At 39.2% G+C, this 12945-nt stretch overlaps 2 protein-coding genes across 12 annotated transcripts in view; both read right to left on the reverse strand.

Annotated features, from left to right (window-relative positions):
• LOC128264426 (uncharacterized protein CG43867) overlaps window positions 1-12945 on the reverse strand; it is a 115648-nt gene that overhangs the window by 31276 nt on the left and 71427 nt on the right. The window lies entirely within an intron of this gene.
• LOC128264437 (uncharacterized) lies at window positions 1970-2584 on the reverse strand. Its single transcript, XM_052999895.1, has one exon. It carries the CDS (start codon window positions 2503-2505, stop codon window positions 2257-2259), a length of 249 nt encoding a protein of 82 aa, XP_052855855.1. The 5' UTR covers window positions 2506-2584; the 3' UTR covers window positions 1970-2256.

Below are 12945 nucleotides of genomic sequence, written 5' to 3' on the forward strand. Positions count from 1 at the left end.
AACATACTTTATTAAAGTGAAAACAAACAATAAACTGAATGGGTCAAAGACGGACATTATTAAACTTTAATTTGTTCACCAAAGTAAACTTTCTGCTTTTCAAAGAACATACAAATATAAGTCTATTTAAATACATGAAAAATAATGTTTTTTATTTGAAGTGTAAACGGACAAAAACTCCAATTCTTTTTTTTGGCGAATAAATTTGCAGATGAACGATGATTGTGGCACATAAACATTTTAAGTTTTACAAAACGATTAATAATCGAGCTTAATTATTTAATAAAATTTGACATAAGCACATGGAATACAAATTCAATTCGAAGGCATACAAAATATCCAATCCATTCTTTATTTGACTTTGCCTATCGTTTTAGTTTTATGCGAAGGCTGTATTTCTGGCCTTCACCAAGTTTAAGAACTTTAATATTGTGTGTTTTGTTTTGGAGGGGTAAGTATACAATGTTGTGCTGCAAAAGTTGGTCAAACTAATGGATTATATGTGAAGCCGAGGGAGGGCAGAAAGTTAGGCTCGACTTGCGTGCGTGAATAGATCGCCGGGGTTTTACCGGATTTGCCAACCTTTTTGCAATCCTCAATCGCACCCACACTCGCATCGATATGCCACCTGTTTAATCAGAGGCGTTTTGGCCAGGCAATTGGCGACTTAATTGGAAGGAAACGCAATAACAGTCGGCGGCCTTAAGCAGAAACATAGAAACATTTGGCATTAATTGCCGGGGGGAGGGAGGTGGCGGTGTTTACTGTTTCTCAGACTCTCACTTCTGTTTTCCGACTTCAACAAACAACTTTTACAACTTTGCCACATACACACACACCCACACACAGAATCACACGGAAAGGAAAATGTAATTTCCACGAATGCAATTCCCCGCAACACAATGGGTGCAGCTAGCCCCCGAAACTCCCCCCATTCGCTTAACCCCCGGCTGCCGAAGGAGGTGACTTTGGCCATTAGTCGGTTTAGGTGTCGTTTGCCGCGCTGTGTTGCAAAGTTGCCAGCGAATGTCGCACTAAAAGTTGTCTTTCTCTCGATTGCGATATAGATGTTTATAGCGAAAAGGGGCTGCTTAATGTGTAAAAGTGGAGGGCATAGCCAGATCTTACCTGTGGCTAAAAGGTTTCCTGCGAAAAAGGTTCCTGCCCATTCACTTTTAACCGATTGGGAATTGCTTTGCTTCAAATGCGTTTTTTTAAGGGCAAAAACTGTGGCATACCATTTGATTGAAACATTTTATTGCAACAAGAAAAATCCTATTTGATATAGAATTAAGTGTTACTCGTCGTATACGTAATGTGAGAGTAGTAAAATATTGCGCATACGTAATGGTGCCCCTTGACTTGGACTTAGATACAAAATATAAAGATTTTAGCAGAAAAACTATTGTCTTCCATTTTATTAAAATATCCTTTTTGATTTAGGCCTAAAATTGATAAGTTTAATCATGTGTTACGCGTCGTATACATAATGTGATTTTCATTGCCTCTTTACTTTTATATTCCCCATTTAATTTTATATTTTCAAATTAAGGAAAAACTGTTGTGTACCATTTAATTTAATATCGGGAAGAAAAATCCTATTTATTACGCGTCGTATACGTAATGTGACTTATGCTCTCTTGTTTCTCCCGTTTTTAGGTTGTAAACACTTTTATTTATATTTTCAACGCTTATGTAAAGCATTAAACTATTAGGTATACGTAACACACATTTGAAATGAAAACATTTACTGGTGAATGTACTTTATTTTTGACTTCTGCAAACATTACACGATACAAGCAAGTAATCCTATACCGTTGTAACCTATCGTATCACAGCTTTTATCCACTCCACTCCCTCGATGACTTTTGTGGATTTGTTATTACGCCCATTTTTATTGGCTTTCAACTAGATGTTTTGTAGTCACCTCATTTGGTTTTTGTTTTGATTGCAAAAAGTTAATTAAAAATTTGTTGTAATTGAATTTTATTGCATTGTTTGTTTGCATTTTGTTTTGTTCAATTTTTTGCTTTTTTTGCTATGCTCTTTGTTTGAGTTTTGTTGAGTTTTTCTATGCATTTTTGTTTTTTTTTAGTTCGCCGGCGTTTTTGTTGTCTGGCCATTATGCCATTATGCCATTTGTTGTCATTTGGTTTTTGCCTTTGGCCCGTAATTGGATTATGGCAAAAAGAGTTTTAATTAAACCAAATGAAGCGGAATCGGAATGGAAGGAGTGAAAAGCTGGGGGGGATCGAATCAGATGATAATTTCTGGAAGTCGGGGATCATCGAAGCCAGAGCCATCATCATCATAGCATTCCTGCTGTTCGGGAGCCAAGGGATTGCGGATGATTTCAATGGTCAAAGGTGGCGGCGTAGGCAGTACAACTGCCACAAATTTGGGCGGAATTTGATCCGTTGAGTGGGGAGTGGATGGAAACTCCATCATACCATCGCCACTGAAACGCCGGCAACCGCAGAGATCCACTAAAAAGCCCAGAAACATGACCACCACTCGACTGATTTCAAAGTACTGACCATATCCACATAATACTGACCATATCTCGACATCCTCAAGTCTACAAGTCCACACCCCACAATACACAATCCACAAATCCACGAAATCCACAAAGTCCACAGCTGCAGCTGCATTCACACTTGAATTGAGTAATCAAAATGCACAACAAATGGATGGATATATGGATTGCCAGTCCCCCGCAAACCCATCATCATCGTCATCATCATTGATGTAAAAAGCAAATGACAAAATTAATTAAAATTAAATGTCGCTCGTTTGGCGTTGATTAAGGAACGCGATCATGCATAATGCATAATACATTATTATATCATATTCACTGCATTATGCATTACGTTATCCACTGTCCATATACACGCGCATTTATGTACTTATGCATTTATGTTTGATCCTGTATAGAATGCACATTATAATTACATTTATGCACGACCATCAAATTCAATGGGGCTAACACATTTGCATAACGAATGCAACGCTCCGTTCATTAAAGAATGGTAAAGAATGCAGGATAGTTGAGTTTTGGAATACTCTTGCTGAGTTTTGAAAAGATTTGGAGCATAAGATCTGAAATTGGAAAATATAAGTACTATATACAAATGTATATATGTATAAAATATGTTTGCATACAAATGTGTGACATATTTCCGAATTTGAACCTTTTTTTTCCAAGTTCTACAGTTCATGATAAAGTTAAGGAATGGAAATTTTGAAGAAAGTTATCTTAAAGGTCTCTAAAAGTACGATTTTTAATATTTGTAAAATCAAATAATTAAATTTGATACTGCGTGACATATTTCAACTTAATCCATTTCTTTTTAAGTCTACAACTACAATTTTCCATGATTTCGGATATAAAATATCAGATATTACGTATATAAATATTCATAATCTTTTCTAGTTTAGAATATCCTGAATAAGAGTATAGAAAGTGAATCTAGAACACTAAGTTCGAGGTAAATGCATAGCAAATGGTGCGTGGCATGTTGGACAATTCTTGTCCATGTTTGTTTTTTTGCGGTGTCTGTCCCGCTCTCTCGCCATATCGTCATCCTGTTCTCGCACGACGCCTGGCTTAACGGTCAATTTAATTACGGCAGAAGAAGAGGAAGCGTGAGAGTGAGACAGAGAGATTGGAGGGAATGGGACAGGGACATGCACCCTGCGATGGCAAAAACAATTTGCTATCTCTTAATCAGACTCACTCACTCATTCGCTCTATCCCTCTCCAACTTCTCTTCACTTCTCTGACTCTCCTTCTCTGTGATTTTAATTATGCTTAACAAGCGGATGAAGACGAAGACGAAGAAGAAGAAGCAGCCACAGTTGAGGAAGACAAATGAAGGCCATTGCTCGACTTCCACAAGTCTTTTGGGAGAAATTATGTTCCACATTTCACACTTTATGGTTTCCATTTGTTAATATTCAGTTGGTAACACTATTTAAAGAATTATGATGCTTTAATATGAGGAGTTAACTGCACTTCTTCAATGCAAAGCTTAATCCTTTAAGGAACAATACATTCATAGCAATTTTCACATACGATTTTGAGTTTCAATACATGTTTTTTAAATGTTTTGTGTCCCACTTCTGTTTCAGATTTTTTTTAACTTGCTCTCTTTTTTTTGTATTATACTGTCTGAATTGCTCATAAATGAAGCTTTGTTGGCATAGTTTTTGCTCCTTTGTTTATATGCTTTCAACTGTTTTAGATCCTGGCAACGTTTTCCTTCTAGCTTTAAGAATGCTAAGCTGAATGTATGTACTTAAGTATCCAACAGTCGCTTTACTTGAATAAATGGTTTCGTTCTACTTGGGCTCTTGCTTTCTGCTCTTTTGCATTGTGCATAATTAAGAGATAGTAACTGGTGCGTGCTAAGCGTGTATCTCCTATTTGCTGTTCACATTTAATGGAGCTCCATATTAATTGCCCAGCATTAAGGTTTAAAAAGTGTTCGTATAAAGACGGTCACAGGGGGCAAAATGGCACAGATAATGCTATGCAGAATGGACAACACAGGCAAGTTGTGCAAAACAGAAAAAAAACAGAAATTGTTTGGAGAGCTGGAAAGTAGACCAACTACGACTGCTTTTGGCCAAATTCATGTCAGTTGCATGAAGGCCAGGCCAATACGCACTCTCCATTTCCATTTCCATTTCCCTTTGCGCTTTCCTTTTTGTTTTTTTGTTTTTTGTTTTTTGGCTTTAGGTCAAGTGGAAAGAACAACAACAACACGCGGGACAAGAATAACCACAAACATGAAAAAGTAGGTTAACATGGGTTAAGGTGTGTCATTAACTTGCCACAAACACACACTTTGGCGGTAAGGCCCGACATTGAGTCTACCCTGCGGCATTTTCCATTTCTTGTTTTGTTTTTAATCCACATGCATGCACAGCACAAAAAATCTACCAAAACTTGTTTAGATTGCAGCGATAGACTTACATTTTTAGGTCTAGTTCAAAAACAATTTAAAAAATCAACTAAATTTAAAAGTTAGTACTGAAAAATTGAGTGTTTTTGAAACTCTTCAAAAGGTGTCCAAAAGTATGCAAAGTATTTTCTAAAGCCATAAAATCTGGCTTGATTTTGAACTTCCAATTTGGTCTTGCAGCTGTCAAAGTCAAGGAAAGCAAGCTATGCTATATTATTAGCATTATAAAATAAAGGACTTGTGACCCCTATCTGTATGTAAGCTAAATAATTATAAGTCCCTCATTTTGTAGGTGTACTTCATAGGGATATTTAACCACTGCCGGCGGCGGCTGCTCATTATGGATATTGTGCCAAGGGCGGTTGTTGCACACCTGCACTGCTGAGCAGATCCCCTGGCTGAACTAATTAGCAGCTAGGCGGCAAAGTCGAAGGCAGCTTCGCCTTAAGCTAAGCTGCACATGCTGCAGCAATGCCCCTGGTCGGGCGCCATCTCTAAATTGACACAAATTGGCAAGAGCCGAGTACATCAGGGCAATCAGATTAGACGATGTCGTCGTCGCATCATGTGCGATGTGCTTATTCCACCATCCACCACCCACATCCTCCATCGACTTTGCTTTTCCGCTCCAGAAGAAACAAAAAAGAAAAACAAGCTACGCAACGTTTTTGCTCCTGATTTCAATCATGACGCACGGATTAGGACTCAGGTTAAAGATTAACAATGCCAAAATGGAGCGACTGACAAGGACAGGGCAGGATCCAAAAGGGATGCTCTCCAGCTAGTTAGACAATGGAGGTTTGCTCACGTCACGCCCACTATTAGTTGGAACGCTCCTGATGGTTGAAATGGATTGGATAGGACCGTGAAGTGGAAGGAAACATAAGACGAAAGACTAAAGAGGAGCCAACTTTAAGAATGATAGAAGAAGACAACAAATAAAATAGGAACATAGTATAATAAAATGTATATTTAATATATAACCATTCCTAGTCGAAAATTAACACAAAACATTGTTATCAAATCGTTGCCCCTTAATGAAATCTTAGAAAAGCCTAATCGCTTTCTCAAGTTGAGTGCAAAAAGTGTGTTAAATATTTGATGAACGCACTCGAAAACTATGTGCTATAAAAGATAAGAGCGGGAACGACGATTATGGCTTGAGAGATATCCCAAAGCTATTACCAGGACTTGAACAGAAGCCAATCCCAAACCCAACTCAAGATAAGGACAACAAAGACAGTCGAGGAATAACAATTAGTGCATACTTGTAGGCACCATGAGTAAACAACAACGAAGACGGGACAGAGCAGAGCAGAAAAAAGGACGAGTCCGTGCAATAATCACAGCCAAGTGCTGCATATTTATAGGCGCAATCAAGTTAATTGCACAAATAGCAGCACCAGATAACACAACAAAGGACTTCGACGAACGACGAACGAAGAACGACTACCTTCTTCATACTAATTAACTTAATTGTGGGTAGTCCGTAGTCGCCTGCTTCCACTTCGCGCTGAAAGTAATTGCCACTCAAAAGTTTAGAGCATTCATTGCGAAATATTCATCTTTCATCTACGTTACGTTTTCCACTTTCCTTCAAGGCCCTTGCACTTTCTTCTAAATAATATTTGCCTAGCTCTGGCCGGCCAAACTCTTTGCGGCCACTTGAAGGAATATTATGCGGAAAACCACTTGAGCTCGATTCATGATTTTCACTGAAAAGTTGCCTAAGAAATACCTACACTGAGAAAATCGTTAGAAATAACCTAGCATAAGGTGTGAAAACAACTTCAGTTGGCACTATCTATACATTTATACACTGGAATATTGTTTTATTAATTGAATATACTAAACTATTGATGTTTGCTTAATTTTTTGATAATCGATATTATCGATAGTGTTTATCGATTGTTTTACCAATTATACTTAATTTTACAAATGGGCTTGGAATTTGGCATGTCTTTAACATTTTTCTATGTGTCTACAATTAGCAAAACCGAATTAATGAGAAAAGAGCGGTGTCTGGTAAAGCTCTTGACAAATCTCTTAATGCTGGGAAGCATTTCCATTTCAATTTCAATTTTATAGTTGTTTTTTTTTTTGTTCAATGCATTCCATTATAGAAGTGGACTTGCTCCCGCCGCTCTGTGGTGAATTTCAATTATCTTTGTTGGAGCATCTATTGCTTGCATTTTCATTTTCATTCCCATTCTCATTCTCAGGCTTTCCCTGTATTTCATTTTCATTTTGAGTTTTATGCATGAGACGCTGCCTAGTTTTTCATTCCGAAAGCCATGCCTATTTCGCTTTTCCACTACATACTGCTACTCATTCCCATTCCCCATTCCCCATCTCAATCTCATTTTTTTTGCTTTCCATCTTCTTCTTTGGCGCTTGCCGGCCATTTACGCTGTAAATTGTTTGCATACAATAAGGCTACAGCGGGAGGGGTCTAGTTCGAAACCCCAGCCATTTGTTTTGGGTCTTAACTTTTGGTGCGGCTTATTTGTGCGGCCAGATTAAGTTTCAAATTGATGTGCGTTTTGAGTTGGCCAGGAAGCAGAAAAAGGAAATGGGAACCGGAGGTCATAGTTTCCCTCCTCTGATGAGAAGGAACTTCAGGTCTGTAAGCCGCATTGATGGCCAAACTTTAATTTGATCATTCTTTTCGGTGGCCTTTACTCTATTTTCAGAAAGAGCCGATAAGCTTGCTTTTACGGCTCGAAATCTGGGGAATATCACACGGGAATGGCCCAGCTAATCTGCAGGGTTGGGCGAGCATGCAAAAGGTCATGAAGCGAAAAGCAAAGTCTTGTGCGTTATTTGGCAGTCGAAATATGAGATGTTCCCGTTTAAGTGTGACCTTGCTATGCAGCGGAATAAGGAAACAATAATGAAGTATGCACTTCAATCTTTGTTTTTAACACAAAGATGAAACATGAACAGCGGAATGTAAAAACCATCTAAAAGGGTGAAGGGGTCCTGAAGCGATAGACAAAGTCTTGGAAGAGGAAAAATTAGATGTGCCAGTCCAGTGTGACCTTGATGAAACATGAACGTCGGAATGCAAGTACAATCTAATAGAGTGAAGGGATAAGTTGGGTACTTAATATTTATTTAAAAAACAGACGTCCAACCTTTTTTTAGTCGCGTGACAAGGGATTCTTGATTTAACCCTTATAAAATGGAACACATTAAACAAAATGCCTAGTTCCTTTAACCCTCGGATTCATAGAAAATGCCAGTTCAACTGTGACCTTTGCACTGATGGCTGCGCTAAGTATTCAAGAAAGTTTTCTTTTTTGTGGGAAGGAGAGGAGAACACCGAAAAAGGAAGAAGACACACCTGCCACACTAAAAAGTTCCTGGCTTCGTTTTGTTTGTGAGTTTTTGCGGCGTGTGAAAGTAAGAAAAACTTGCGTACAAAATTTCCATATCAGCAATTTTATTTGCAACAATTTGGCAACACTTTTTTGTGTGGTGGCGAGCGGGTGGTGCAGCTTTGGCTGGCGGTGACGTATCAATTTCCGCTTGATTGCACTAAAAAAATAAAAAAAAGAATGAAAAGGGAGAAGGTAAAGCGCGGCAAAAGTTTTGCTTGTCCACTGCGGAGAAGCTCCCTTCTTTCAATTTCGTTGTTGGCGCAAATTAAGTTTTTGGGCTGCAAATGCGATTTTTGCGGCAAACGAAAATCGAAAATAAAGTTAAAAATATTACATTTTACTTGGGTGTATCTGGATCTGGTCGTCGTTCTCCTTTCCTTTCCTCTGTGTGCTGAAGTAAAAAAGTTTGCGGCTGCGGGAAACTTTGGCGAGTGTAAAAGTTTACAATTTCTGCACACAGTTCGCTCGCTTGCCTGCGTCCAAGTTTAAAGGTTAATGATACCACAAAATAAGTTAAGGACCCCCCGAAAAAAAATACACGCTGCTGGGTGCGAACGGGGATTCTGTTCTGGGTTTTACAACGAACTAATGCCCCTGATTGGATTTGTGCAGTGATGCGGCCACGTTCGCTATGTTTGCTACGTGCTGCAGTCGGGGACAAATTGCCGGTGTAACTGGGCGGTGGGAACGGTGGCATTGGAACGCCAAGTGTGACCCTACACAGCAGCGGAATAAAGAATTCACAATATTTTTATTCATAAATGTGTTTATCTATCTATATATCGTGGTTCTAATCTCTTTACTTAGCACACTAAAAAGTTGATCACATAAAAAGCGTTGGCTATTTTTAACTTATCTGGCTCAAGCTGAAGCACTCGTCGTAGGGATCAAAGTCCAGACTCATTTGCGAGACAAATGGCGACGGATTCATCTGAAGTTCCGAATCCACTTCTGGAGCTATGGGCTGTTCCATTTGTGGTTCGACCAAAAGGGAGGAACTGGGTGGCGGGCTCAATTCCAATTTAGATAAAGCTTTAGTTGGTGTGGAACAGCAATGAGCCTCACCGTAAGGACAGCAGGCTCGAAGTGCTGTCAGCATCATGCCCATTCGAAATCGTGAAATGCGCTCGTCCTGAAATTTTTCTAGTAATGAATCTAAGTGAAACTTTCTGGGCCGCTTTTAAAGAAACAAGGTGCACCTGATGTTTGCCCACATTTCAGCTACAGTTGTTTTGGCTTATGGGTTGTAAAGATAAGAGCTCGTTCAGAAACATTTTGCAGGAAAGGTTTACTATCTTGGCTTTTTTTTTAACAAAAAGTTGTGTACCAACTGCTGAATTCGTACTTCAAGTAAATTAAATTTAAAAAATACTTGAACTTCCATTTAACCATGAGATCATTAGGTAAATTCCCAAGTTTACAACAGACTATTTCAGAGTTTCTCTACTCCTTTGTTCTGTCATGCCATGCTAGTATCATTTAAACTCAATTGAGCGAGTAACAAATGGCAAACCCAAAATGTCAGTGCGAGCATGTTCCCCTGTCCTTATACCTTTCTCCCACTAAAACCCAGCCCGCTCCGCCCCCTTTGCCACGCCCTACCTTACACACAAGAGGGTGTCCGCCTTTGGTTACACATTCCCTCCTCGAGTTTTTCCTTCTTGTTTATTGTTAGCTTAGTGAACATTTAATTGTTGTTTACATTTGTATTTTGGTTTATTTTGTGCCGCACTTTGTAGTCTCTCGTCCCTCTAAACATCCTCCACTGCGTGTTTCTTAATAAGATTCTCATGTAAACAGGCAACTGGAGAAGCAGGAAGAAATGGAAAGCGGCGGCTGGAGGTAAGCGCGAAATTTACATTTTAATTAATTTTAATTAAAAAAACAGAGCCAAAAAAATATCAAAAACGAAATACATTAAAATGTTTCCTTACTTCTTTCCTGCCATTGTTATTATTTTACTTTGCTACGCTTTATTTCGTTTCTTTTGCAGGGCGAATCTGATGGGAAGCGGTGACAGCTGTCAATATACAATTTGAAAGGATTTTACGCTCAAGCACTTAGGTGAAACACAACAAAAATATAAAAGAGAATTCGCCAGGTGAAAAGTACGTAAAGATATCCCAGAAAGAGTCAAAAGGTTGGGTAGCTGGATGAGAATATAGAAAGTAGCAGCGTTAACAGAAAGGTAAGTTGATGAGCAATTCATATTATTATACAGGGTAAAGTTAGCCTTATGCCATGTGACCATGCGGTGAGAAACAGTGACATTGGAACGCCAAGTGTGACCCTGCACAGCAGCGGAAGTAAATATGCACTGCTAATAGCAATTGCAATATTTATTTTCAAACTAAGTGAGTATCCTTCATAGATCATAAAATTAATCTATTTATTTTGCACAGGCTTAAAGTAAACCCTTTGAAAAATATGAAACCACTCACATACTCTCTAGTTCTTCAATATATTATTTTAAATTGTACACATTCATTAGATAAAATCCGTTTAGGGAATGGACAAAACCAACCATTCACTCAACGTTCGTCCAGGAGCATAGGTGAACCTCCCTGGATGTCCGTGTTGAATGCATTTGCCAAAACACGAGACAACAAACAAATTGCGGATGCACTTGAGACCCCAAAACAAATCGCCTCAGAAAGCTGGACAGGCGGAAGAGGAAGTGCTTCATCACAGGGTGTTGTTGTCGTCTCCTTCCGATTAGATCCTACATCTTCCTGCCCCCCACAATTGTCGCACGTAATTTGGTTTTTGGTATCTCAATTTCTGCTCCCTCTCTTTAGAAATGTCAGAATGTTGGGGTGCTAGGATGCTAAGGTTGCTGCAACGAATCAATTTCTGACATATGGCCTGTCAATGAGCTTTGACGTGTGGCAGACAAAGATAAAAGGATGTGCAACAGTGTGGCAGAAGGATACTAAGCACACACGACACCGATGGACCACAGACTCGAAACGTTACGAAATGGGACGAAATCATGCCTTGAAAATGGAGAAGGGACAGCTTCATTAAGGCCACTCCACTATAGTATGTGTTTGTAAACTTTTTACATTTTCTTTTGCAATTTCCCATTCACTTTGTACCTTGTGGTGTGGGTGTGTGGACTCTTGGTCCAGTGTATATATTTTTCATTTTTCAACCGGGAGAAACATTTTGCGCAAATTGAAGTATTTACCTATTTGGTCAAGGCAATGCAGGCAGAGGCATAAGCAGAGGCAGAGGCCATCTCCTCAGCTTCTCCATTTCAGCTTCATTTGCTTTATGTAAATTTAAACCCCCACTCTGGACGCCAAGCTTTCAGTGTTATTTCCCAGTGCTTTTACGGAGCCACGTTCCTCACCTGTCAGACAGTTGCCACACGGGTGGTGGTGGTGCAGCCATTTGTCTCATTCCACCCCACTTTATGTGGACCACAGTCCGCTGCTGCTGCTGTTGGCTCAAACAAAACGTTGCGTAAGCGTTTGCCAAAGTTAAACCCGAGCAGAGCAGAGCAGAGCAGCAACCTGCCTCCCCACAACTGCAACCCGTGGGAGAGCGAGCACTAACTGACTATCGCTTACTGGCGCCGCACATGTCTGCACGTTTATTTCTTCTACGCTTTTCTTTCTGCTCTTTTTCGATGCTTTTTCTTGGCTGGAAATTGCATTGGGCTTCCCAGCCTCATCAGCATGACCCCAAACTTGAAAATACCATTCTGAAAAACTCCAACCCTTTTGCCTCAGCATCCATTTGTTTCTTGAATTGCGGCGTGTTACGTTTCATTTTCAATTTTCATGGCATTTGCCTTTCTCTGTTTTGGGTTTTATTTTGAATGCCAGCCAGCAGGGGGCGGCTGATTTCAGGTGGGTGTCTGCACTCTCAAGCAAGCAGACTGAACTTGATGCTAAGCTAGAAGTGATTTTAAGTGGCAGAGTGACCATGCTGTAAAGCGGAACTGAAACGCTTAATATTTTGCGGAGTAAAGGAATTTGGAAATATAATTTAAGCCATTTTGAATTTATATTTCATTCGTATTTGTATGTCATACATTTATTCTAGAATTGCGTATTATTATTATTGCTAGTGTGACCATGTCATGTGACGGAATTGAAACGACGAAAGGGTATGCAAAGTCAATTTCAACTTCAATTTCCGTTTTGCCTCACAACTTAATCACACAATTCATAAATTTTAATTTCATTTGTTTTTTTTTATTCAATACTAGTACTCTATAATTTTTCTAGAAATCATAATAACACAACGGCACTTTCTAAGCCAGTGTGACCATGACATTAAGCGATTTCGTAACGGTTAAAAGGCATGCAAAGACAATTTCAACTGCAATGGCCATCATCGATTTCCGTTTTGCCGCACAACTCATTCCCAACAATTACCGCAAAGTCCGAAACAACTTTTTTATTAAGTCATTTCATCGTTAGCCGAAATGAACCAAAAGGGAAAGAGACAGCGCAAAAAAGCGGCTGAAAATATAATCATAATAAAAGTGAAATTAAATAAAATGAAAAGTCATGAAAAACATTGGCACTTGTTCAAAAAGTAAGCACAACAGACAATCGTTTCGTTGAGTTGGCGGCAAGCGA

This window comes from Drosophila gunungcola, unplaced genomic scaffold, assembly GCF_025200985.1.
Source record: "Drosophila gunungcola strain Sukarami unplaced genomic scaffold, Dgunungcola_SK_2 000070F, whole genome shotgun sequence".
Lineage (NCBI taxonomy): Eukaryota > Metazoa > Arthropoda > Insecta > Diptera > Drosophilidae > Drosophila > Drosophila gunungcola.

Coding starts and splice junctions, on each gene's coding strand:
- LOC128264437 (XM_052999895.1), bottom strand. CDS start 2,505: ATGTTTCTGGGCTTTTTAGTGGATCTCTGCGGTTGCCGGCGTTTCAGT.